This window comes from Oncorhynchus nerka, linkage group LG22 (genome assembly GCF_034236695.1).
Source record: "Oncorhynchus nerka isolate Pitt River linkage group LG22, Oner_Uvic_2.0, whole genome shotgun sequence".
NCBI lineage: Eukaryota > Metazoa > Chordata > Actinopteri > Salmoniformes > Salmonidae > Oncorhynchus > Oncorhynchus nerka.
In genome coordinates this window covers 95,601,186-95,628,851 of record NC_088417.1, presented here as the reverse complement: position 1 = coordinate 95,628,851, position 27,666 = coordinate 95,601,186, and the positions used below count along the sequence as shown (strand labels likewise).

At 40.0% G+C, this 27,666-nt stretch overlaps 1 protein-coding gene across 1 annotated transcript in view; it reads right to left on the bottom strand.

The window, feature by feature from the left end:
* Positions 1-1,585: 1,585 nt before the first annotated feature.
* LOC115106026 (potassium/sodium hyperpolarization-activated cyclic nucleotide-gated channel 1) overlaps positions 1,586-27,666 on the bottom strand; it is a 197,882-nt gene continuing 171,801 nt past the window's right edge. The window contains exons 7-8 of the mRNA XM_065007613.1: positions 23,070-23,234; positions 1,586-7,909 (exon numbers count right to left, since the gene is read on the bottom strand). Of these exons, the coding sequence (XP_064863685.1) occupies positions 6,816-7,909; positions 23,070-23,234 (1,259 nt within the window). The 3' untranslated portion in view covers positions 1,586-6,815. The remainder of the gene's footprint in view (positions 7,910-23,069; positions 23,235-27,666) is intronic.

Below are 27,666 nucleotides of genomic sequence, written 5' to 3'. Positions count from 1 at the left end.
GCTTTAAAGCAGGATGAATTTCATAAAGGTATTTGAAACCTCCAATTCTCCATTCCCTCACATTGCTATGCCATCCAGATCCAGCTGGCCTTTCAACCTTCTGAAGAATCTAATTACCACAAATGATAATAACTATGAATATTTAAAACATTTCAGAAGCTGTTCATTGTCTCTCTGATATTTATAGGCAACGGTGCCAGGAGCAACATTAGTTACTTAACAACCCGATAATAAAACTGAACTAAATCCACTGTGTGTATACTATTACACACATTTAATGCAATTTGAATGTCTTACTTGAGGGCAGTGTTCCATTGAGAATGAAGGAGTAGATCAGCTGACTCGTACCTGACTTGAGAATAACCCCAGTAAGCTTATCTTTCAACTCGTAACCGGAAACCAGTTTCTTTTCTTCAACACAAGATAACTTACCATCTCGGCGCAGCGTTAACTATAAACAGACCATCCTTTCAGATATCAAGAGTTATATTTACATACAAATGTATTCCTTATCTCATAATATACATTAGTCTATATAGAATCATATTACATATAGCCTCTATAATACATGTTATAATCAATATAATCCAATATACTTAGACTCATGACAATATCAAAGGATATCTGTCATCACCTGAGTATGAAGCTCTGTTTTCCTATAGAGTAGCACTGTTTCAGTGCACTTCCATTGTAGATGACTCACTACTTTGTCAAATATAGTAGCCTAAATATACAATATTGTAGTATATTGTATACTCAATATTGTTAATATCTCTGAAGAAACTAATTTGATAGCTGTTAACCCTGCATGATGAATGTTTTGTTTACCAATAAAGTAGCAGTTATTTATATATATTTTTTAACTAGCCAAGTCAGTTAAGAACAAATTCTTATTTTCAATGACGGTCTACCGGGGAACAGTGGGTTAACTAACCACTAGGCTACCCTGCCGCCCCAGTTACAGTACACCTCCAGGTACATGAGTCACTTCATGCGTCCCAAATGACACCCTATTCAATATATAGTGTAATATATGATTAATGATATGTTTACCAATAAAGTAGCAGTCACAGCACACCTCCAGGTGCATGAGTCACAATATACTGGTCCCCTGGTCTGTCCTCAGCCGAAGTGCATTGTCAGGTGGAGGGGAATCTGTCTTAATGTATGAATACTTTATAAGTGATAACTGTATTATGGGGTAACGAATGGAAAACCCCAGAGCCCCAGAAAAGCCATCACTCATCTCCACGGTAACTACTGACAAGCTCTATTCCTGATGCCCATCCTCCTTCATTATATCGTCCCTCCATTCCTTCCTCTTACCACCCTCCTCTCTCTCAATCATTTATCCATCCACCACCACCTACCTCCTCCTCCATCATCACTCTATCCAACCACCCCATTCTATCAGTCATCTCTCCCTCTTTAGTTGTATTAAATAGGAAGGGGGAAAATGAGTGAAGTCACTGATGCGGTGACCTATGAGATGATTGATCGATTGAGATCATTGTCAAGATTATCTATCTATCTGTCTGTCTGTCTAGAAACATTCAGAAACAAAATTACACGTAAACTCAGCAGCTAAATGACAATATGTCTTTTATTTTCTACATGTTAAAGGTTTATTATTTACAAACAAAACAAAATTCAAACAGAAATCAAAATAATTTTTTTGACAAACACCATTTGTCTGCATATAGTTGTAAGAACTCTGTGTCAAGTAACCAACTAACTGTTCATTTTTTACCAAGCTTGTTTTATTAACATGAATCTGTCAGTGGGGTTTAAGAGGAACGTACGTGTGGCTCGTAACTTACAGCATTATCTACACCATAATCTCTCCAAGATGAACATTATCGCACATTATCAGTTAACATATTACACCTGCACTGTCAAGGTTCAGAACCCAAAAGTTCCGGGCCCGTATTCACAAAACAACCGTTTAGGAGTACTGATCTAAGATCAGTTTTTCCTTTTGTCCAAATAATCACATGAATTTATCCAAAAGGTCAAACTAATACTAGGTCAGCAGTCCTCCTCTGAGAGGCTTTGTGAATAAAGACCCTAGTTTCCTTTCTCTGGGCACTGGGCTTTGTTCATTTTAGCATTTTTATTTAAAAACAAAACTAAATTAAATGTACAAATATATGTGCTGGTTAATTGAGAGTTCTCCATACTGCTAAAACTGTAAGCTGATTCGTCCGTTCGTGTTGTACTACATACGTCATAATGCCCATTCCAGAATGCTAGATAGCTGTGGTCGGAATTATTGTGAGAAAAAAAGCACATAGCTGGGAAGCTTTCCCCTCCAAAGGCAAGTGTCAAAAACAGCACAAACCAACAGCGCTGCTATCCATCGGAACCGTGGAATAGTTCCTATTCATGGGTTGCACATTTCGTCACAATGTTGTTTTGAACGTTCGTTTTAGGACTGATGCCCGACCGCGCGCTCTACTCAATGCATTGTCAATTGGCTCTGATGAAGATTTCATCAAATGTGCATAACAGTGGCTTGAAAATACAATGACATTTGTAGAGGCAAATCATTTGCAGGTTTGTCATCATTGTCCAATTAGCTCATTCATCCCCCTTTCTCTACCTTGTAACTATTCACCAGGTCATTGCTGTAAATGAACATTTGTTTTCAGTCAATTTACCTGGCAGAATAAGGAGAAAATGGTGTCACCAGATTGACTTTAGATGCAGTATAATGCAGTATACTGACAGCTAGCTAAGATTGAGGGGAGACCACCGGATTTAAGATAGCTAAAGTTAGCTTTGCTAACTATTTTGGACAATCTTTGCTAGCTAATGACAACATTGTCATCTGTGTAAAGTAAGTTTGACTACATTAATGATGATGGCAAAGCTGATTCCTACTAAATATTTGCCTACTTTAGTAATGTCATCGTATTTCCCGGCCACTATAGTGTAATTTAGATGAAACAGTCATTAGCCCCGTTCAGAATGACTGGGCATCACTGTACTTTTTGGGCACCAGTATGGCTGTGGCATCTGTAAAACGTTCACAATGGCAACGACGTGACGGAGGTGCAACCCATGAATACATTCACCATGGCAGATCAGGATTAAGCAGTCTTGGAATAGAACATTTCTCCATGTTTAGAGAGTTCCAATCTAGATCATACATCTCCCTTTAAACCTTCTATTCACTTAAAATAACTGACTGAAGAGTCTGTATCGTATTTTTCTTTCATCAGAAAGTGCAATTCAAAACAAAGAAAATTACTTTGAATGTTTTGCTTTGGCCAGTTTCATTCCGCGCAACATTAACAATCAACAAAACATCAGTGGCTAGCTACAAAGGAAGTTACAAAAGGTGCTTCAAATTTTTTACAATGTCTCGTCAACGTGTTAGTATCCTCCCAGTTCTGTAGAGACTGTACTAGTCATTACTGTAATTCCGAGAGTTCTATATCAGAATGAGAGAGCCTTTTTCATAGGAATTCGCAATTCTCTTCAAAGATTCCAATTGTTAAACTGAGACATTTGGCTATCATCTTCATTGGTTACATCTTCCTCTCAAAAAAAAAATATTGAAACATAGAACACATATGATAAGTAATATATGTGTTGTATAGGTGCATATGCACATTATAGCTCCTCCCACTCAAAACAAACAAAAAAAGTATCGAACATGGCTACAGTTTTAGGCACAAATACTTAAGTGTCCTTTTGTGAAAATGTCAACGCTTTCGTTGCACACAAATAACGTCTAGACAGACAATGAACAAAACATAATCTCACAGTACATTTAACGTCAACCGTTTTTTTATATAGTATCTTTTTAAGTATTTGTGAGAAGTGCATGCTTTTTATGAGACGTATTTTTTTTGGGGGGGGGGGACTCTATCAGAAGAATGTTCACACACTCTGTATTGTATTGTTCTGTATTGAAGTACTGCTCATCTTTTTAGGTGTGTCTCTAAGGGGAGGGGGGGGGGGGCTTAGATACTCAGAGCCGACTGATGGAGCATGTTTGCCGCCATGAAGATTGTGACTCTAAAACCATGAGAGGTGGTTGTCTGTGAGAACATATCATACTAATTACTCACATGGTTACTATACACAATACATGGGGGGGAGGGGGTCTCTAGCAAACATACACATCAATTCATAAGCACGTCAAATAGTCTGCAACCACATGAGGGTAAGCTGTGTTAGAATGACTGACCTTAATGAATTATCTCAAAGTTTAGTCACATTTCTGGACCCCCCCCCAGGACACTAAATAAATAAGCTTAAACATTGTAATTTTGTTGATATTGTTACAGTTACTATGATGGATTCAGACACACAAGAGACAGAAACCTTAATGCAACCCAGCATATGTTGCTCTCGCTCTGATTCACACACAGTGATTGTTTTTAGAATGGGGCCCAAACACTTGACTTATAACATGACCTACTCAAAAAGAGAGGTGTCTGGAAAAGGTCATGTCAGTCTTCTTCAACATTAACTTTGACTGGAAAATTCATACGTCAAGATTGCAAACCTACAGCAGATGGGCATATTGCAGAAAAAGACTTGAATTCATAAATTTTCTGTCGGTATGAAAACTTTCCTTTCCATTCCACTGCCACACTAGACGATCACATTATTTGAAAACATGATATGGAAGGTGAGTCAATTAAATGAAATATGAAAAAGACATTAAAAAAAAAACAGAAAGCCTGACTAAAACATCCAAACAGGCCGTCCGTACCCTCGGAAATCAAAAGGTGTCAAAACTAACTAAAAGATTTGGAGTCAAGATGTGATAGATTCAACAATGATTCATATTTACAGTAATTCTAAAGTGTCACATTGTGTAACATACAAAATTGCTTAATTGCTGTAAGGAATGGGTAGGTTTACTCACCCAGCACACCCACAGTAAGAAAAGCACACTGTAAAAGGGTATTACTGTATTGTGTAGCGTGTGACTGAAATAAAATATAGCATCTCTACAAATAACATGTTTGCAAAGGAAATGTACAATACAGGGGAGACGTGTTTGAAGGTGTTACGGAGTCCATGCTACAAATGTGTTGAAAAGTGTTGAAACCTCAGCGTTAAATGTGTTGAAAAGTGTTGAAACCTCAGCGTTAAATGTGTTGAAAAGTGTTGAAACCTCAGCGTTAAATGTGTTGAAAAGTGTTGAAACCTCAGCGTTAAATGTGTTGAAAAGTGTTGAAACCTCAGCGTTAAATGTGTTGAAAAGTGTTGAAACCTCAGCGTTAAATGTGTTGAAAAGTGTTGAAACCTCAGCGTTAAATGTGTTGAAAAGTGTTGAAACCTCAGCGTTAAATGTGTTGAAAAGTGTTGAAACCTCAGCGTTAAATGTGTTGAAAAGTGTTGAAACCTCAGCGTTAAAGGTGTTGAAAAGTGTTGAAACCTCAGCGTTAAATGTGTTGAAAAGTGTTGAAACCTCAGCGTTAAATGTGTTGAAAAGTGTTGAAACCTCAGCGTTAAATGTGTTGAAAAGTGTTGAAACCTCCGCGTTAAATGTGTTGAAAAGTGTTGAAACCTCAGCGTTAAATGTGTTGAAAAGTGTTGAAACATCAGCGTTTAAAAAAACATTTAATCCCTCATTCGCTTCTCTTTTGATTGCTAGATGGTTAAAATGAAGAAAGAAACAAGGACTATGCAGACTAATGAAGATTCTCAGTATGACAGGCATTTCTCAGTGTCAAGTAGTGCTTGCTATTGCGTTAAGGTTTTCTTATCTCTAATGAATATATGCATTGTTGTCACTTATTAACTTTTTTTCTGACATATAGACGATGATGAAGATATCAAGGTTCCTGAAAGAAGTAAGACATTGTTATGATTGAGAATGCACCACACAGTATCTGTAAATACTAGATCTACAAAACTATTTACAACACACATATAGATAATCTTTATATCACAGTCTATTGCATAATGGTGATAATCTTTAGTTTATAAATATTATAAATGTACACATAGTTTTGTTAAGCAACATTACATAACGTCTATCACTGTCTGAAATTAGGACTAAAAACAGCATCATCCATTCTTCGCTCACAACATCATCCTTCTACAAACAAAAAAAAGAGCATCACTTCTATTTACATCATTCCTTTGGACCCATAACACTGTCGTGGTGTTCACCGACCATTGTGTGAGGACACTGTGGCTCAAGAGGATGTATTGCTGAGAGCAATGGAACACCTAGCTATTGTACCTGTGTTGGTTGCTAAGATTAAGGTCCCACGAGTTCTGTCATTAGATTTATGTTTGAGTGTGTGCTTCTTTTTTTTTTTGTTGACAGTTTCAAGGTTCGCTTGCGTCAGTTATTCCACAGTGGTGACAAAGCTGCGTAATGTGAGAAGATATTTTACTTCCTCTTCTCGCAGGTACAAAAAAAAAATAATCAAAAAGTCATCTGTCAGGATTCATCACGATGCATTCCAGTTTACAAAAACAGAAAATAACAAACAACCCCCCCTCTCTCCATACATTTGATATCTATATTTATATTTTTTGGAAAGGAAGACTCATGTTTATATACTAGAGCTTTTAAATAGTCTTTGCCAAATATTCTAGTTGGATTTACACACATACATATATATATATTTATTTAATATACATTCTTAAATGTAGGGGGAAAATGTGTCTAAAATATAATACAAGGGCAGTCTGTACAGGAATTCCTTTCGGCTAATTATTTTTCTGAAGAAAATTTTTGAGAAAACAAAAAAATACTCAAGTTCATCTTTATCTTTTTTTTGTATCTCCATTTAAAAATTAAATAAAACAGAAGTTTAAAAAAAAGAAAAATGGGATCATAAATTTGATGCGAACCGCATCTTATCTTGCTCGGTCTCTGTACTGCTTAAGGTAGAATCTCTTCTAGAATCTCTCCTAGAACCAGTGGAATCCCTGTGCTGGGCTGCAGAGGACACCGCTCGCACCGGAGGCAACGCTCCTGATGACATCTGGCGGAACAGGTTGACCCTCTGGGGCACTGTGGTGCGGAGACCGCTCTGTATACCCATACCCTGGACCGCAGCCACCGGCGGGGCAATGGAGGCCAGGGAGTCCCCGGACGCTGCAGGGTGCGCTCGGGGCCCCAGGGACGTGTCGTGGGGCAGGGAGGGCTGGGAGGCAGAGAGGTGGCGCACGTCTCGACTCAGGCTTCCCGACTGGAGAGCATGGCTGGCCTTGTGGAGGCTGTCACTCCTCTGAGGTGACGGGACTTGCTGCTGCTGTTGTGGTTGTTGTGTTGCTGAGGAGGCCGCAGCTCCTCCTGGTTGCTGTGGCTGTGGTAGTGGTTGCTGCGGTGGTAGAGCAGTAGGCAGCGGCTGCTGGATAAGGGAGAGCTGGGAGGCAGTGGGCGAGCCGTACTGGAAGCTGCGGCCCGCCAGCCCAGGGGTCTGCACGGGTGGACTGCACACCGCCGTGGTGAAGGATACCGGGGACATGATGGACGCTTGCTGATGGAGAGAGAGGGGAGTCTGGGGGACGGGCGAGGATGAGTTCAGGTTGCCGTGGATGACGCTGGGGACGGGATAGACACCCTGCGCCGAGGCAGGAAGGATGCGGGCGGTGGCTGCGGTGGAGGGGGCGATGACGGCCGAAGCACTGTAGGTCAAAGAGGTGGCTGACTGCTGGAACTGGTTGTTGCCCAGGGCAGTGGTGTAGGGCGGCTGAGCCGGCGAGTTAATGATGGAGTTTCCAGATATCGGGGTGGTGTTCATCCCTGTGACCGACATCCCTGTGACCGACATCCCTGTGACCGACTGCTTGCGGTCCACCATCATCACCATCTCCCTGTCCTGACGGATTATCTGCTTCAGTATTTCGTTCTCCTGCGTGTTGAACACCCCAGCGTTCAGATCCTTCTGGAACTTCTGGAGGAGCAGGCTGTTCTTCTTCCCTGTTAGGAGGAGATCAGTTAGAGGTTAGGTTGACTTAAGCCGTGATAGACATGGTAGCATATTAACACACCGCAGGGTGGATGTTATGGTGTGGGTTGTTATGGGGTAACAGTGAGTAGAAATGAGAGTGACTATGGTATGAGTATGAGGACATCTGAGTGAGAATGCTGTATTACCAAACTACTGTACATAGTTGATACCTAGTACATTGAGTTTTAAGAGGTAGTAGGTGAAAGGTAATATATTCATATAGATATATATTAGTATTAAGATTTAACAAACATTACCAGTCAGAAGTTTGGACACACCTACTCATTCAAGGGTTTTTCTTTATTTGTACTATTTTCTACATTGTAGAATACTAGTGAAAACATCAAAACTTTGAAATAACTCATATGGAATCATGTTGTAACCATAAAAAAGGGTTAAACAAATACAAATATATTGTATATTTGAGATTCTTCAAAGTAGCCACCCTTTGCCTTGATGACAGCTTTGCACATTCTTGGCATTCTCTCAACCAGCTTCATGAGGTAGTCACCTGGAATGCATTTCAATTAACAGGTGTACCTTGTTAAAAGTTAATTTGTGAAATGTCTTTCCTTAATGCATTTGAGACAATCAGTTGTGTTGTGACAAAGTAGGGTTGGTATACTGAAGATAGCCCTATTTGGTAAAAGACCAAGTCCATATTATAGCAAGAACAGCTCAAATAAGCAAAGAGAAATGACAGTCCATCATTACTTTAAAACATGAAGGTCAGTCAAACCGGAAAATGTAAAGAACTTTGAAAGTTTCTTCAAGTGCAGTCGCAAACACCATCAAGCGCTATGATGAAACTGGCTCTCATGAGGACCGCCACAGGAAAGGAAGACCCAGAGTTACCTTTCCTGCAGAGGATAAGTTCAATAGAGAAGCTGCACCTCAGATTGCAGCCCAAATACATTTTTCACAGATTTGAGGTTTTTGGTTCCAAACGATGTGTCTTCGTGAGACGCTGAGTAGGTGAACGGATGATCGCCGCACGTGTGCTTCCCACCGTGAAGCATGGAGGAGTAGGTGTGATTGTGTGGGGGTGCCTTGCTGGTGACACTCAGTGACTTATTTAGAATTCAAGGCACACTTAACCAGCATGACTACCAAAGCATTCTTCAGCGATACGGCATCCCATCTGGTTTGCGCTTAGTGGGACTATCATTGGAAAGCATTTCTCATGAAGCTGGTATGAGAATGCTAAGAGTGTGCAAAGATGTCATCAAGGCAAAGGGTGGCTACTTTAAAGAATCTAAAATATAAAATATATTTTGGTTTGTTTAACGCTTTTGTGGTTACTACATTATTCCATATGTGTTATTTCATAGTTTCGATGTCTTCACTATTATTCTGCAACGTAGAAAATAGTAAAAATAAAGAAAAACCCTTGAATAAGTAGGTGTATCCAAACTTTTGACTGGTAGTGTGCATTTGGAAAGTATTCAGACCCCTTGACTTTTTCCACATTTTGTTACGTTTTGTTGAATTGTTTTTTCCCCTCATCAATCTACACACAATATCCCATAATGACAAAGCAAAAACAGGATTTTAGACATTTTTGCAAATGTATTAAATATTAAAAACTGAAATATCACATTTACATAGACCCTTTACTCAGCACTTTGTTGAAGAACCTTTGGCAGTGATTACAGCCTCGAGTCTTCTTGGGTATGACATCACAAGCTTGTCAAACCTGTAATTGGGGAGTTTCTCCCATTCAAGTCCGGGCTCTGGCTGAGCCACTCAAGGACATTCAGAAGTCTCTCCTGCATTGTCTTGGTTGTGTGCTTAGAATCGTGGTCCTGTTGAAAGGTGAACCTTCACCCTAGTTTGAAGTCCTGAGCGCTCTGGAGCGGATTTTCATCAAGGATCTCTCTGTACTTTGCTCCGTTCATCTTTCCCTCGATCCTGACTAGTGTCCCAGTCCCTGCCGCTGAAAAACATACCCCACAGCATGATGCTGTCACCACCATGCTTCACCGTAGGGATGGTGCCAGGTTTCCTCTAGATGCAACGCTTGGCATACAGGCCAAAGAGTTCAATCTTGGTTTCATCAGACCAGAGAATCTTGTTTCTCATGGTCTGAGAGTCCTTTAGGTGCCTTTTGGCAAACTCCAAGTGGGCTGTCATGGGCCTTTTACTGAGGAGTGGCTTCCGTCTGGCCACTCTACCATAAAGGCCTGATTGGTGGAGTGCTGCAGAGATGGTTGTCCTTCTGGCAGGTTCTCCCATCTCCACATAGGAACTCTGGAGCTCTGTCAGAGTGACCATCGGGTTCTTGGTCACCTCCCTGACCAAGGCCCTTCTCTCGCGATTGCTCAGTTTGGCCGGGCGTCCAGCTGATGATAGAGGCCACTGTGTTCTCCACTGTGTTCTTCTGTAGCATCTTCAATGCTACAGAAATATTTTTGTACTGTTCCCCAGATCTGTGCCCCGACACAATCCTGTCTCTGAGCTCTACAGACAATTCCTTCGACATCATGGCTTGGTTTTTGCTCTGACATGCATTGTAAACTGTGAGCCCTTGTATAGACAGGTGTGTGCCTTTCCAAATCATGTCCAATCAACTGAATTTACCACAAGTGGACTCCAATCAAGTTGTATAAACATCTCAAGGATGATCAATGGAAACAGAATGCATCTGAGCTCAATTTAGAGTCTCATAGCAAAGGGTCTGAATACTTACGTAAATAAGGTATTTCAGTTTTTTTTATGTTTAATACGTAATTATTATTATTTTTATTTTGAAATACCTGTTTTCTCTTTTGTCATTATGGGCTATTGTATATAGATTGATGAAGGGAAACAATTATTGAATCAATTTTAGAATAAGGCTGTAACGTAACAAAATGTGTGAAAAGTCTAGGGGGTCTGAAGACTTTCCCAATGGACTGTACGCGTGTATGAAAATACACTCAAATAAAAGGTGACATTCTGTACTGCTGCATCATACTAAACATTTGATCTCACATCCAAAATGCTGGAGTATAGAGCCAAATGAAAAGTTTTAGCTTCTCTGTCAAAATCAATACTCAGGGGAGTGTACCTACCCAAGAATAAAGTGTATTAGATTCTAATAATTTTCACAAATACAATTATATAATATAATTCTAAAACACATTGAGTTCACGCCTTGGCTATACATTCAGTAGGACAACAGTTAGCTATGCACTACAGAATACACACTGGAAGGAATCAACCACCACTATTACAAATATTTCAACACAGTCCTTTAAAACTATAGGTCCCAACTACTAAACCATATTTCTTTAATGGCAGTTCAGTTTAGTGACATGAAGTTACCACAATAAAAAGAAAATTGCAACTCATAATCGTCAGTGTTTATTAATTTCGTCTTATTTTTTTTATATATATATTTTTTATATTCAAAAGCTTTTTTATGTTTGACTAATTCATTTCTTTAGTATGTTAATTTTAAAAGAATGGAATAGCTCTAGTCCTCCTGCCCGCTGGCTATGAATGAAGAGAGGTGTAAAGATTTATTTCTAGGATGTATTTGTTTTGGAGCGTTGACCTTTTCCTCACCATTGCTGAGAAACTCTCTTGGTTAGTAAGGATGACAGATTAAGATTCTGGAACTGCTGGTAGCTTTAACAAAGGCTCATCAATCTTTTAAACAGAGACGTTTTCTTTTCCTCTGTGTACTGCTAATGGTGCTAAGGCCTTACAACCTTCACTATTCACGGATGCAGACATTTTATACTGGCAGGTATGTCTATAACACTGGACTTCTTCGCTGATAGAGAGCACATCATAAAGCACATATCTGCAAGTTAGGCAGATGTATAGTGGGTACATAGTACCAGGTTAAGCAGATGTATAGTGGGTACATAGTACCAGGTTAAGCAGATGTATAGTGGTTACATAGTACCAGGTTAAGCAGATGTATAGTTGGTATATATCTGCAGGTTAAGCAGATGTATAGTTGGTACATAGTACCAGGTTAAGCAGATGTACAATTAGTACATAGTACCAGGTTAAGCAGATGTATAGTGGGTACATAGTACCAGGTTAAGCAGATGTATAGTTGGTACATAGTACCAGGTTAAGCAGATGTATAGTTGGTACATAGTACCAGGTTAAGCAGATGTATAGTTGGTACAGGAACTTTTCAAAGCAGCTATTTAGAATAAGAACAAATGTTGCGTTAACATACAGTAATTCACATATTGAAAATTAAAGGCGGATTTGAACAGTTTTCCCCTTTTCAGGGAACATTTTGACTAATGCTTTATTTTGGTATTCCATTTAATCTAAAGTAAGCCTTTTCGAAATGTCATCCTTTACAGAATACAGTGCTAGTGGCATTTTCATTACGCCCATATTCTGTACAGCCTCTCTGTTGACATATGGCCAGCTGTACAGACGGCTGGGTCAACGGCAGGGCAGAGGCAAACTGTTTGTGGCAGGCAGACGTATCCATAAGGACAGGATGTTAACATTCGTAGCTTTGTGTGAAAGAGAAGAAAGGGTCAAGGGGATCAATAGATTCCTTCGTGAAGGTAAGTGTTGGCTAGACGTGTCCTGGCAAAAATCCATCCCTAGGGTCAAAAGGAACCCTATTCCCTTCATAGTGCACTTCCCATAGGGCTCTGGTCAAAAGTTTTCTAGGTAATAAGGCACCATTTTGGGACGTAGCCCAACTCTCTGTTATGCCACACATAATGCCTCACCATCCAGCACAAAGCAATGACCGCCAGGGCCAGCCCTGGGATGAGCATTGGCAGGTGGATCAGGCGTGATTGATTCTGTCCTTAGACTGGGTAAGCTTTGTGTGAGAGACGATGAGTCCCTTATCAGTCATTCCAAGGAAGCCGATCAGTCATTGGCTTGGCCGTGATTCTCTTGGATGTGGACCAATGACAGCGCTGAACACTAGGGAAGTGGCTAGACGCTAACGCTAACACCAGACACTGACTGCAGGGTATACCATAGACTTACATGACGTCAGTATACATTGCTGAACAGAATGCTTCACGATTAAACTCTGGATGGGGAGGAGCACAACACAGACATGTTATTGTTGAAACACGAGGTCATGGGATGGAGGAGTGCCCTTGTAAGTCACGTACAGTATATTTACAGTCCAGTACAGTCACATCTCACACAGCTCAGTAAATGCTTTGACTCTGATCAAATGGAAGCTGAGGTCTGTGGAGATAATGTATTGGTGGAGCATAATAGAGTGATATTATGCAGTAAGACAAATAGGTTTAACCACTACCGTTAAACTGAGGGAATTGGACATGGAAATGACTAGAAACGTGGACTGCACTGACAGTGGAGGGATACAGTGAAAACCTTGAGCCACAAGAACACACTTGTTTTTCAATGGTTTCCTGTTCTTAAGTGTATTAATTATAGGTCACCGGGTGTGTTTAAACATGTAGATTTACAGTAGATCTACTGTTTAAACACTGCTTAAAACATTAAACTTTGAATACCCATATTTGTGTTACATTTTCTCTTTCTCAACATACTTAGTGTCTTTTTAGATGTACCTCCCCAGTTAATATTGAAATGAATAGGTGTTGTTTATTAAAGATGATCCTTCATTGTCTGTATACATGAACCGTACTGAAATGTCATGAACCAAACTGAAATGTGGCTATTTCAGTGGCTATTTCAGTGGCTATTTCAGTGGCTATTTCAGTGGCTATTTCAGTGGCTATTTCAGTGGCTATTTCAGTGGCTATTTCAGTGGCTATTTCAGTGGCTATTTCACAAAGCATTTTGTATTGTGCTGTATTGAACTAATGGTATGGTGACAAACTGGTTGAATAATGTTTTTTTCACTTCATTTCAATAACAAAAAAACATTGATGATGTTGAATCAACGTGGAAAACTAATTGGATTTGCAAAACGTCATTAACAAAACAGAATTTCATATTTTTTTCACCCAACTTATAACTTCAATGACATTGGATTTTTTAAAATAAAAAATGTAAAAATTGAATTCACGTTAGTTGACAACTCAACCAAATGTAAATCAAAAGTAGACGTTAAAACGACGTCTGTGCCAAGTAGGAACTGTCAATCCTGGATATGAGGGCCCAAGGGGAAATAAACACCACACCAATTAAGACGCGAACCGTTTAAAACTAAACTGAAACAGAAGGCGGTTAACAGAATTAACAACAATCAGAACAATACAAAACATTAACGCTGGTTCTAACCAACAAAGGAAAGAAATACAATCATCTTGTTATCTCTGTGTGGTGTCAAACTTGTAACTACTTTTGAACATAAAAATAAAAACCCAGAAACCTTTGCTGGTAGCTGATATCAAGAAAACAAACTTCAGTTGTTTCAAATAAGCAAAGAAACATTCTTGTTGCATCCCATTTGAAAAGCTACTTTTCCCCTGAGTGCCGCTATACTGATGAGATGTGTAGAGAAATAGTACACTAAACTAAGCCTATAGATTAATGCTCATGAACTTTATTTAGACTGTGGCTCTTAATCAATTAGGAGATTAATGATTACTGACCATAAGGCTCGTTAAATGTATACTCTAGGCTTTCACACATTTGATTGGTTATCTAACCGACTAGTCCGTGCAGGTAAATCCCTGCCCATGGTAATTACTGAGAAGGGACGTAACAGAACAGTGAGGCGTTTACGGAGCAGTACACAGAGCTGAAAAACCTCACCAGGTGGCTGCTCGGTGTGACGTCAGCCCAAACTCTAAAAATAGGAAAAGCATAAAGCTGCTTAGGTTTTCTCTCATGTCACTCTGACCTTTGTACTAAAACAAAGACAACGATCAGCTCAACAAATACACTGTAGTCATTTTCTCAATTATTCTATTTTTTTTTTCAACAAAAAAAAGGCTCCATCACAAAATTCACAATTCATGTCAAACTGGAATCAACTTGAACTGTAATAATTCTGAAATAATGAAAAACATGTATTTTTTTCAACAGATGAAAATGTATTCCTAGACTCAGCATATCGGTTTAGTTGCATTGATAGAATCCAAGTACTGTCCAAGGTGTCTACAGAAACAATATGGCAATATGGCATGTAACATTCAATCAATATTCCTTTGTTTTAGTTACCTCTGTCAAATGACTACTTAGAACATTTACCTGTATGTTGACAACAAAGATTATGTTAAACCTACTGTTGGGGGAAACCTTTGTCTAACTTTAGGTTTCTTTTCAATGGAGGAAGAAGGAATTCACCTTGGGAATGAATGTAACAATGTGAGTTCATGTTCTGGAAAATGTATTTGAGAACAAATTAATTTTAGTGCGTCTGGTTCATTTGCTCTGGCTGTGCGAATATTGAAATTGGAATAAAAGGGTTTACCTGCTGCCTATTCGTCGGCCAGGACACTCTTGAAAACGAGATGTGCTCATCTCAAGAGGGACTCCTGGTCAAATCATTTTTTTTTAGATAGAGATACAATCAATTGTGCAACATGTTATTTGTTCAAATGCATGGTTCTTTTTTCTTTAAAGAACCAACCAGACAAGCACTTGCAGTCCAAGTCCATATATAAACGAGACATCCAGCACTGATCATGACATTGTATTTTCCCTTGTATGAGACAAAACCCCCTTTTTTTTAAAAGTCCAAATGAATAAATTCATTTCATAACACTTACTGATTTAGGAGAAGTGTTTTTTTTAACAGCCGGCAGCCAGCTCTTGTATTGAAACGGAATATAATGTGACACATTGGTTGGTTGTTTCCAAAAGCCAACCATATTCTCTAGTGAAAAGGGCAAATGTAATTCACGACCACCACAGAGGTCAAAAGGGCAAATGTAAATCACGACCACCACAGAGGTCAAAAGGGCATACGTTTCAGAGGGTAGTGTAGACAGAATCTACAGGGCAATGGAACTGATGTACAGTACTATAGCCAGTTGGTCAAAGCTATGAGAGGAATCATTCACATTTCCAGAAGAAGGTACATTCAGCACTATGACAACGTACCATGTTTACCTAATAGACTATTGATTTGCTCTGATTGGTCTATCCCAACCATGTTTTATCGATTGATTAATTGACTTGCCTGTCACAATAGTATTGCAATGTTGAGTCAACACAAGGGGTGCAAAGCAATTCAATGTCAACATGCCTGAGACACAAACAAACATACCAACTAAAACCCAATAAACCAACAAAGAAGAAACAAACAAACATACCAACTAAAACCCAATAAACCAACAAAGAAGAAACAAACAAACATACCAACTAAAACCCAATAAACCAACAAAGAAGAAACAAACAAACATACCAACTTAAACTCAATAAACCAACAAAGAAGAAACAAACAAACATACCAACTCAAATTCAATAAACCAACAAAGAAGAAACAAACAAACATACCAACTAAAACTCAATAAACCAACAAAGAAACAAACAAACATACCAACTCAAACTCAATAAACCAACAAAGAAGAAACAAACAAACATACCAACTCAAACTCAATAAACCAACAAAGAAGAAACAAACAAACATACCAACTCAAACTCAATAAACCAAAAACAAAGAAGAAACAAACAAACAGGAAATAAATACAGACCACAAGCTTAATCAAGGTTTGAGACAACATTTGCACCCTATCGTTCTGCAAATTCAACTTGTTTTTATAAAAATCTTCTCACAGTATCTGTTATATTTAAAAGACACGGGGTACCTGTACACAAAAAAACTCCCATCATATCACCCCTTTTTGGTAATAGTTGTTGATAAAGTGCCTGAGCAAAATGGACGTTTGTTAAAGATAGAATTCACAATAACTTTCTGCTATTATATATCAAATGTTTGGCCATGCAATTCAAACAAATGTCCCAGAGTTCCAGTTGAATACCCCCACCATGCTTTATGCATGTGATGACAAATATCCCCAACCACTCCTATCTAATTCCTATATTCCTACGGTAATGATCCATGACTCTTTAATGCTTTACGCTCATAGTTTCAAACTACCGGTCATTTGAAAAACATTAGAATATTTGTTGATGTAATGTCATAATTGTAATGTTAACTTTAACATGCCATAAAGCATGTTTAGTAAATCATCTTAAGATTTATACTATTCTTTATATCTAGTCGTTATATCTATTCTTTTACAGAGGGGGAGATGGACGACTCCTTTCAATTATGTGTGATTTATTTAAAAAATATATAATTAGAATTTAATATTTGAAACAGCTAATGTTTCTTTAAATAAACTCCTTATAAGTTATTTTAAGTTATATGTTTCTCATTGGTTCAAACCAGGTGGGCCAAGTCTGGCTAAAATCCATCAAGAAAGTGAAGAAAGTGAAGAAAGTGAACCTTCTTTTATTTTTTAAATGGTGACAAAAAGAATGTGTACATTATAAAAGTTGACCTCACATGGAGAAACAAACAATTCTGACATCCCTACTAAGCTCACTTCAAAATTAAGCATATCTATGCAGAAACCAAAAGTTGAGAAAAAATAATATAGCTGATTTCTAAAACGTTGCATACGACATCAGTTAGTTAACTTTGAACTTCTGTCAAAATGTGAGACCTGACAAAAAGGCACTTGTAACGTAATAAATATATCTTACCAAGCCACCTGCTGTATTCTGTCCTTTAATAAAGATAAAAGATTATAGACTTTTCATGGAAACAGAATGGCCGTCTTAGGACAAAGAGTACATACAGTACACACAATATGAAAAGGGTGGTTTCTCAATACGTGCGCATTACCTATATGCATTACTAGTGCAATATTCTACAAGCATTAGATGCTATATGCTTTCTTCTCCTTATGAGTGTGTGGCCATGATGAAATGTGAATTTTATAGGCAACCTCTCCAGATAAATATCAGACAATATTTGTAGCATCAAAGCAGCCAATTGAGGAGAAACAGTTAAACCAGATTATATCAGAATATTTCCCAAATATGAATTATAGTACAAATCTAGTACATTATGAGCATAATTATTTAAAAGGGAGAAGTTATTTAGGAAAAACAGCATAAAAAAGATGCCCTGGTTGCATTACATACATGTGCCCCTTTTTTCAGTCATTCAAATAATTATGTTTCTATCTGATTAATTGATTATCTTTCTTTATGACTTTAGTTAAATTGCCACTAATAACGGCAAAGTTTGTCTATGTTTCTCTAACAAATGAAAGGAACATGGCTTGGCAGGAACCAGAGTGAGAGGTGAAGGAACTGGCCGTGTACAGTAGCTAGGGTTACAACATTTAGTAGATTCCACAAATTTCAGAGTTTTCCAGAAATCCAGGTTGGAGGATCTCCTGATTATTCCCTCCTGATTCCAGGAATATCCCATCCGAGATTTCTGCAAAGCTGGGGAATTTTGGGAAAGTTGCCAGACGCTAAGGGGAGTCATATAATGTCTACAAGCCGTGCCTGTCAAGCCGGATCAAGCCTGGTCAAACCTGGTCAAGCCTGGTTAACTTTGAGGCCTCTGGCTCCCTGCCCTCCCTCCCTGGTGTCACATGCCCAGCTCAGGGCCCCTGTTTGGGGGCCAGGCCAGTCTATGGCTGCTCTGGCTGGGCTGGTCCTTGGGACGGGGTCGGGGTGCTGCTCATACCCAGGTGTGCAGGTGAATGGAGACGGAGGCACATGCAGATGAATTATAGCTTCCATCCACTCGCCAGAAGGGGTTCCAGTTGGGGGTCAACACCAAACCAAAGAAGGGATGGAACTGACACCCTCCTGGACAGACAGATCTGACACCCTCCTGGACAGACAGATCTGACACCCTCCTGGACAGACAGATCTGACACCCTCCTGGACAGACAGATCAGACACCCTCCAGGACAGACAGATCTGACACCCTCCTGGACAGACAGATCTGACACCCTCCTGGACAGACAGATCTGTAGTGCTGAGCGATTAACCAAAATATTTTGTTGTTGGTTATTAAACAACGAATTGACCGACATTGGTTCAATTACTTGAATTCCATTTAGTTTTTTTTTTTGTGAGCCCAATCATTCACAAGATAAAAGATCTGAAAAAAGATCTGAAAAATCAAGTCAAGAATTATGTGGACTGCTGGGCTGAAGGGGTGTAGTTTTCATTAAGCAAATATACAACCTTGTTCAGCGCAGAAACTTGGTATTTAACTACAATGACCATAATCCGTTGTGCCAGTTTTCTCCGGCTCAGAGACAAATCAGCGAGGAAGATAGTGAACGAAGCGAGAGGTTTCATTCTCGCCAAAATCTGTCCAAATTAACGCAATGCTTTTCTATGGACTTATTTTGGACCTAAGCTTGTCGCCTGCCTTCCCGTCTTTGGGACAACAACTCCTATTGTTAGGGTGGAGACACGAGCATCTCGTCATTAAATACAGATACACTTTTACACCTGCTACGTTAGATACACACAGACCACATAGACTCCATGAGGGAGGAATGTTCACAACACAACGACGGGAGAGAGGGACAGAGACAGTTCGAGGAAGTATACCTTATCTATTTTGAAGAACTAGAAAAAGTATGTTGTCAGACAGCTCTGCAGCATACCGAGTCAGGCTGGCTAAATAGGATGACTACAGACAGTATAGTATGGGGAGCACATAACATTAGATGGTCTGGCTGGCTGCTACTGTCAGAGCAGAGATGAGATGATCACTTTAAGGAATGAAAAATAATAAAGTCATCAAATAAAAACTAACTAATAAAAACACAACTGAAATAATTTACTAGTTTATAGTGATTTATTTTGATTTCTACCCAACGTGGACCTGACTGAGACAATGGAATATTATAGTGATTTCTATTGATTTCTACCCAACATGGACCTGACTGAGACAATGGAATATTATAGTGATTTATTTGGATTTCTACCCAACGTGGACCTGACTGAGACAATGGAATATTATAGTGATTTCTATTGATTTCTACCCAACGTGGACCTGACTGAGACAATGGAATATTATAGTGATTTCTACCCAACGTGGACAATGGAATATTATAGTGATTTCTATTGATTTCTACCCAACGTGGACCTGACTGAGACAATGGAATATTATAGTGATTTCTATTGATTTCTACCCAACGTGGACCTGACTGAGACAATGGAATATTATAGTGATTTCTACCCAACGTGGACCTGACTGAGACAATGGAATATTATAGTGATTTCTATTGATTTCTACCCAACGTGGACCTGACTGAGACAATGGAATATTATAGTGATTTCTATTGATTTCTACCCGTGGACCTGACTGAGACAATGGTGACCTGACTGAGACAATGGAATATTATAGTGATTTCTATTGATTTCTACCCAACGTGGACCTGACAATGGAATATTATAGTGATTTCCTGACTGAGACAATGGAATATTATAGTGATTTCTATTGATTTCTACCCAACGTGGACCTGACTGAGACAATGGAATATTATAGTGATTTATTTGGATTTCTACCCAACGTGGACCTGACTGAGACAATGGAATATTATAGTGATTTCTATTGATTTCTACCCAACGTGGACCTGACTGAGACAATGGAATATTATAGTGATTTCTACCCAACGTGGACCTGACTGAGACAATGGAATATTATAGTGATTTCTATTGATTTCTACCCAACGTGGACCTGACTGAGACAATGGAATATTATAGTGATTTCTATTGATTTCTACCCAACGTGGACCTGACTGAGACAATGGAATATTATAGTGATTTCTGATTTCTACCCAACGACCTGAAGACAATGGAATATTATAGTGATTTCTATTGATTTCTACCCAACGTGGACCTGACTGAGACAATGGAATATTATAGTGATTTATTTGGATTTCTACCCAACGTGGACCTGACTGAGACAATGGAATATTATAGTGATTTATTTTGATTTCTACCCAACGTGGACCTGACTGAGACAATGGAATATTATAGTGATTTCTATTGATTTCTACCCAACGTGGACCTGACTGAGACAATGGAATATTATAGTGATTTCTATTGATTTCTGATTTCCAACGTGGACCTGACTGAGACAATGGAATATTATAGTGATTTCTATTGATTTCTAACCTGAGACAATGGAATATTATAGTGGACCTGACTGAGACAATGGAATATTATAGTGATTTATTTTGATTTCTACCCAACGTGGACCTGACTGAGACAATGGAATATTATAGTGATTTATTTTGATTTCTACCCAACGTGGACCTGACTGAGACAATGGAATATTATAGTGATTTCTATTGATTTCTACCCAACGTGGACCTGACTGAGACAATGGAATATTATAGTGATTTCTATTGATTTCTACCCAACGTGGACCTGACTGAGACAATGGAATATTATAGTGATTTCTATTGATTTCTACCCAACGTGGACCTGACTGAGACAATGGAATATTATAGTGATTTCTATTGATTTCTACCCAACGTGGACCTGACTGAGACAATGGAATATTATAGTGATTTATTTTGATTTCTACCCAACGTGGACCTGACTGAGACAATGGAATATTATAGTGATTTCTATTGATTTCTACCCAACGTGGACCTGACTGAGACAATGGAATATTATAGTGATTTCTATTGATTTCTACCCAACGTGGACCTGACTGAGACAATGGAATATTATAGTGATTTCTATTGATTTCTACCCAAAGTGGACCTGACTGAGACAATGGAATATTATAGTGATTTCTATTGATTTCTACCCAACGTGGACCTGACTGAGACAATGGAATATTATAGTGATTTCTATTGATTTCTACCCAACGTGGACCTGACTGAGACAATGGAATATTATAGTGATTTCTACCCAACGTGGACCTGACTGAGACAATGGAATATTATAGTGATTTCTATTGATTTCTACCCAACGTGGACCTGACTGAGACAATGGAATATTATAGTGATTTCTATTGATTTCTACCCAACGTGGACCTGACCGAGACAATGGAATATTATAGTGATTTCTATTGATTTCTACCCAACGTGGACCTGACTGAGACAATGGAATATTATAGTGATTTCTATTGATTTCTACCCAACGTGGACCTGACCGAGACAATGGAATATTATAGTGATTTCTATTGATTTCTACCCAACGTGGACCTGACTGAGACAATGGAATATTATAGTGATTTCTATTGATTTCTACCCAACGTGGACCTGACCGAGACAATGGAATATTATAGTGATTTCTATTGATTTCTACCCAACGTGGACCTGACCGAGACAATGGAATATTATAGTGATTTCTATTGATTTCTGGACCTGACAACGTATTATAGGATTTCTATTGACCTGACCGAGACAATGGAATATTATAGTGATTTCTTTTGATTTCTACCCAACGTGGACCTGACCGAGACAATGGAATATTATAGTGATTTCTTTGATTTCTACCCAACGTGGACCTGACCGAGACAATGGAATATTATAGTGATTTCTTTTGATTTCTACCCAACGTGGACCTGACCGAGACAATGGAATATTTTCAATGTTTTGGCAATTCAATGTTCACTATTTTTGTCTTTGGAATTTCCATTAAAAAAATTCTAAAATCAATGTAACGTCATTATATCATACTGCATTTAATGCAAAAAATAAATAAATCGAAATTGAAAATCGTCATAATTTTTTAATAATCGAACCGAAACCGAACAGATCTGAAAAAGCACTAATCGCTCAGCAATTACAAATCTCACACCCTCCCGGACAGGCAGATCTCGCATCCTCCCAGACAGACAGATCTGACACTCTCCCAGACAGACAGATCTCACACCCTCCTGGACAGACAGATCTGACACCATCTCGGATTGACAGCGACATGCACTGCCTTCCATTTATTAATAACATAAAACTATCAACGTTACAAATGTAAACAATTATTGTAAAGATATGTTATCAATGTAAAACATTTGATAAAATTAAGTTAACTTGATGGAAAGAGAGAAGGAAAGAGCATACAGGCCATGCATCACCATGGCAGGCAGACAGAAATACAGACAGACAAACAGACCATCAGACATGGTGCGGTGAAGGAGGGCAAACACTATGAAGACAGTCACATACACATGGCACGGCGCAGGCAGGCCATGACAGTGCACCAATCCCCACAGTAGAGTAGCAACACAAGGCATGGTCACGGTCTTACCGATGCGGTCCAGGCGGTCGATGGCTACGGTCTCGAAAGCGCGGCGCATCATAGGGTACTCTTCCAACACCTCGTTGAAGTGATCCACAGAGAGGGAGAAGAGACGGCAGTAGGTGTCAGCGCGAACGCTCGCCGTGCGTCTCCCCTTCGTCAGCAGACAGATCTCTGCAGAAACAATACAACAACAGAAAACGCGCAATCAGACTCGAGCTTTGTGATGTCACTGAAATAATGACATATTTCTTTTTTTGGTCATGACAGAAGGACACATTTCCACACACTTTCAAAAGCTCTCCAGTTTTATTTTGCAGGGAGACCATGGGTAGGGTATCCTATATTTATCTCATTACTACTGGGTGTGAGTACACTCTTTCTAAGCACTTTCTGTTTCGGTCTCTATGCTGTCTAAGGCCTGATGGCCAAAATGTGTACATCCATTGTCAGTAATACATTATTTACGAGTGTTGCAGGTCTTTGACAGACACACAGGTAAGAGAGGCAGGGAAGCAATGGAGTGAAGAATTACAGCCTTAACGAAGATCAGCTCAAACCCAATCTGAGGTGAAGAACCTCCAACATGGGACAAATGACCATATAAATGAAGAATGAAGTCCAAGGTACAGCTGGTTCTAATGCACACAGCCTTTATCACTGCATTGTCACTAGAGCAGTGACAATTCATCACGTTGTCACTTTGAGCTAATGATTCTGAAATGTCAGTGTATGTCCAGGCCCGGGTTGCTGCTGCTGCTACTGCTGCTGTCTAGCATAGGCGTGTACAGTACAGAGAGTCAACTGTATAGACACAGTGATTCAAATCTAACACAGAGAACGGCCCCTGTGAACTTTGATTGTCTTTTGAAGGTGATTTCTTTTTTGAGCCGACGTCCTGACATCTCGACGATCATATTGCCTTTTAAAGTCTATCACCGTGCACAGGTATAGATAACCTGTGTTGGATTGACTCCCAGCCTGTATGTATCAAGTGTAGTTCCTATACTTCAGCTTCATATTAAAGTGGTAGACGACCCTCTACTTGATGCCTTGTCCCTGGCCCTTATCTCAGACCTTCAGATGGTATGTATAATATGTTAGCCACTGGGACATTATGTGCTACTTCTGTAATTACTGGACTCTGCCCTTGGACATGTTACCTCTCAAATTAGACGCAACTCTTGGATCTAATTCAGTCAACGTAAAGATTTCCCCCTGCTGCAAGATTAACCCTGCTACAAACTACTGTGGGGTCATCCATCCTAATACACCTATCAGAAAGACAGCCCCTGAGAAAGTAAACCCATCTTGTGCCCAGTGGCTAGCTGATGCTAGTTTATGAAAGCATTCATATTTATTGCTAGTGTGTAGACAAAGCAATATCTTCTTCAAAACAATAAGTCATATAAGTCACAGTGAAAGGGACATGAATTATTGGACGTTTGTTTGAGGACAATGCCCTTGACATTCACAGCCTAGATGTCTACTGTGAAAAGCGTTAGCTGCTATAGAGCTGCCTGCCATAGCCTGCAGGATGTGAAAACAGGACTCCCAAACTGTGAGTGTGAACAAGGTGTTAGTGCTGTTATAATAGAAAAAGCTCCTCATAAGTGCGATCTCTGTTGGCACAGAGAGAATCCATGTGGTGCTATGAACAGAGGCTTCAACACTGAGCATCCTATTCGCTACATAGTGGCCCTTAGGGCTCTGATCAAAAGTAGTGCACTATATAGGAAATAGGATGCCATTTGGGACACAAAACCATACCCCCTCAGTCTCTATAATCGCTTCACACTAAAAATAATGAGCTAGCTTAAAGAAATACACTCAACAGAGAGAGAGAGCAAAGAGAGAGACAGCAGAGAGAGAGCAGAGAGAGAGCAAAGAGAGAGGGCAGAGAGAGAGCAAAGAGAGAGATGGCAGAGAGAGAGCAGAGATAGAGCAAAGAGAGAGACAGCGGAGAGAGAGCAGAGAGAGAGCAAAGAGAGAGAGCAGAGTTAGAGCAAAGAGAGAGACAGCAGAGAGAGAGAGCAGAGAGCTAGAGACCAAAAAGAGAGACAGCAGAGAGAGAGCAAAGAGAGAGAGAGCAGAGAGAGAGCAAAGAGAGAGACAGCGGAGAGAGAGCAGAGAGAGAGCAAAGAGAGAGAGCAGAGTTAGAGCAAAGAGAGAGACAGCAGAGAGAGAGCAGAGAGCTAGAGACCAAAAAGAGAGACAGCAGAGAGAGAGAGAGAGCAGAGAGAGAGAGCAGAGAGAGCAGAGAGAGAGAGAGAGCAGAGTTAGAGCAAAGAGAGAGACAGCAGAGATAAAGCAAAGAGAGAGAGAGAGCAGAGAGTTGGAAATACATTGCAGAGCAGAGAGAAAGTTGGTTTCATCTGGAGTTAATTGTATTATTTGACAGGAGGCAACCCAGAGGAAAGGAGGAAGGTTAGTAGTTAGATGCCTGAGTTGGCGAGAAATTAGAAGGTGTTTCTGTCACTCTCACAAATTAGGGGACGATCAGTTAGCTTAGCTCTCCTGTCCTCCGGGTGCTTCCAAAATAGCACCCTACTACCTATACAGTACAATACTTTTGACAAGGGCCCATAGGGTTCAGGTCAAAAGTATTGCACTAGGAATAGGGTGCCATTTGGGACTCAGATTCTCTCTCCTTCAGGGCGGACAGTGTAGGAACAGAGCCAGGGCACCCAGCACTGTAGAGTCATTATCTGGACTACAAGCTGATCTGGGTTTACATACTATTAGAAATCATGTCAAATACGTTATCTAAGATTGATTGAGCTTGACTGGCACAATGGAACTAATAGAATAGTCACAAGGAGTGTAAAACTACAAATCACGCCCATATGGCACTCCTGTTAGGCTAGAGCAAACGCTCAACAGATCTGAAAGGTTTCAAATAGTATCTGAGCCCAGATCAGGTTGGGAACGGGGTATAGCCACCCAGCCTTGAGGCGTAGACATCTGGACAACCAGGCTTGGAAGTGTGAGACCTGGGAGAGTGTGATTAGCACGCTAACTCTAGCTAGTTTGTCGGCAGGACAGAGTGATTAGTACGCTAACTCTAGCTAGTTTGTCGGTATGACAGTGTGATTAGCATGCTAACTCTAGCTAGTTTGTCGGTGTGACAGTGTGATTTTCACGCTAACTCTAGCTAGTTTTTCGATACAACAGAGTGATTAGCATGCTAATTCTAGCTAGTTTGTCGGTACAACAGTGTGATTAGCATGCTAACTCTAGCTAGTTTGTCGGTACAACAGAGTGATTAGCATGCTAACTCTAGCTAGTTTGTCAGTACGACAGAAAGTCAGACTCAGGAGTGATTAGCACAGCGTTCCTGGTTAGTATTCCATATTAGTGTTGGTTAGATGTACTTTTAGCATGCTAATACTATCCAGTAGCATTGGGCGTAGCTAGCCGGCTTGCATCAGTGTTATTGTCAGGTCCTCTGTCTGTCTTTGGCTAGATCTGGGGCTATGTTATGCTGCTGATAATGTGGTTCAGTGGAGGGGAAGTAGTGAGGTTTCTGACTGGACCAGCTGCTCTCAAGTCAGCTCCCTACCTAATGCCATACTTATGCAACGACCAACAGAGAGGGGGGGGGGGGGGGGTGTACCCACCAGATGGGCAGCAGGCCGGAGCAGGTGGCTGGCATCAGCATAGCGTGGCAAAATGACGGGCTACATACACACACACACACACCATTCATGCTGCCTCAAAATGAGTGAAGGGGGACCAGAGCCCCCCCGTTTGGGGCTTACAGTGCACACCACCATCACACACAGCATGATGCAACTAAACACAATTCACTGGTGACAGGAAATAACCAGAGGAAATGTCCCAAATATTAGTCTAGGTCAAAAGTAGTTCACTGCATAGGGAATAGGGTTCCATAGGGCTCTGGTCAAAAGTAGTACACTATATAGGGAATAGGGTTCCATAGGGCTCTGGTCAAAAGTAGTACACTATATAGGGAATAGGGTTCCATAGGGCTCTGGTCAAAAGTAGTACACTATATAGGGAATATGGTTCCATAGGGCTCTGGTCAAAAGTAGTGGACTATATAGGGAATAGGGTTCCATAGGGCTCTGGTCAAAAGTAGTGCACGATATAGGGAACAGGGTACCATAGGGATCTGGTCAAAAGTAGCACACTGCATAGGGAATAGGGTTCCATAGGGCTCTGGTCAAAAGTAGTGCACTATATAGGGAACAGGGTACCATAGGGCTCTGGTCAAAAGTAGTGCACTATATAGGGAACAGGGTACCATAGGGCTCTGGTCTAAAGTAGTGCACTATATAGGGAACAGGGTACCATAGGGCTCTGGTCAAAAGTAGTGCACTATATAGGGAACAGGGTACCATAGGGATCTGGTCAAAAGTAGCACACTGCATAGGGAATAGGGTTCCATAGGGCTCTGGTCAAAAGTAGTGCACTATATAGGGAACAGGGTACCATAGGGCTCTGGTCAAAAGTAGTGCACTACCATAGGGCTCTGGTCAAAAGTAGTGCACTATATAGGGAACAGGGTACCATAGGGATCTGGTCAAAAGTAGCACACTGCATAGGGAATAGGGTTCCATAAGGCTCTGGTCAAAAGTAGTGC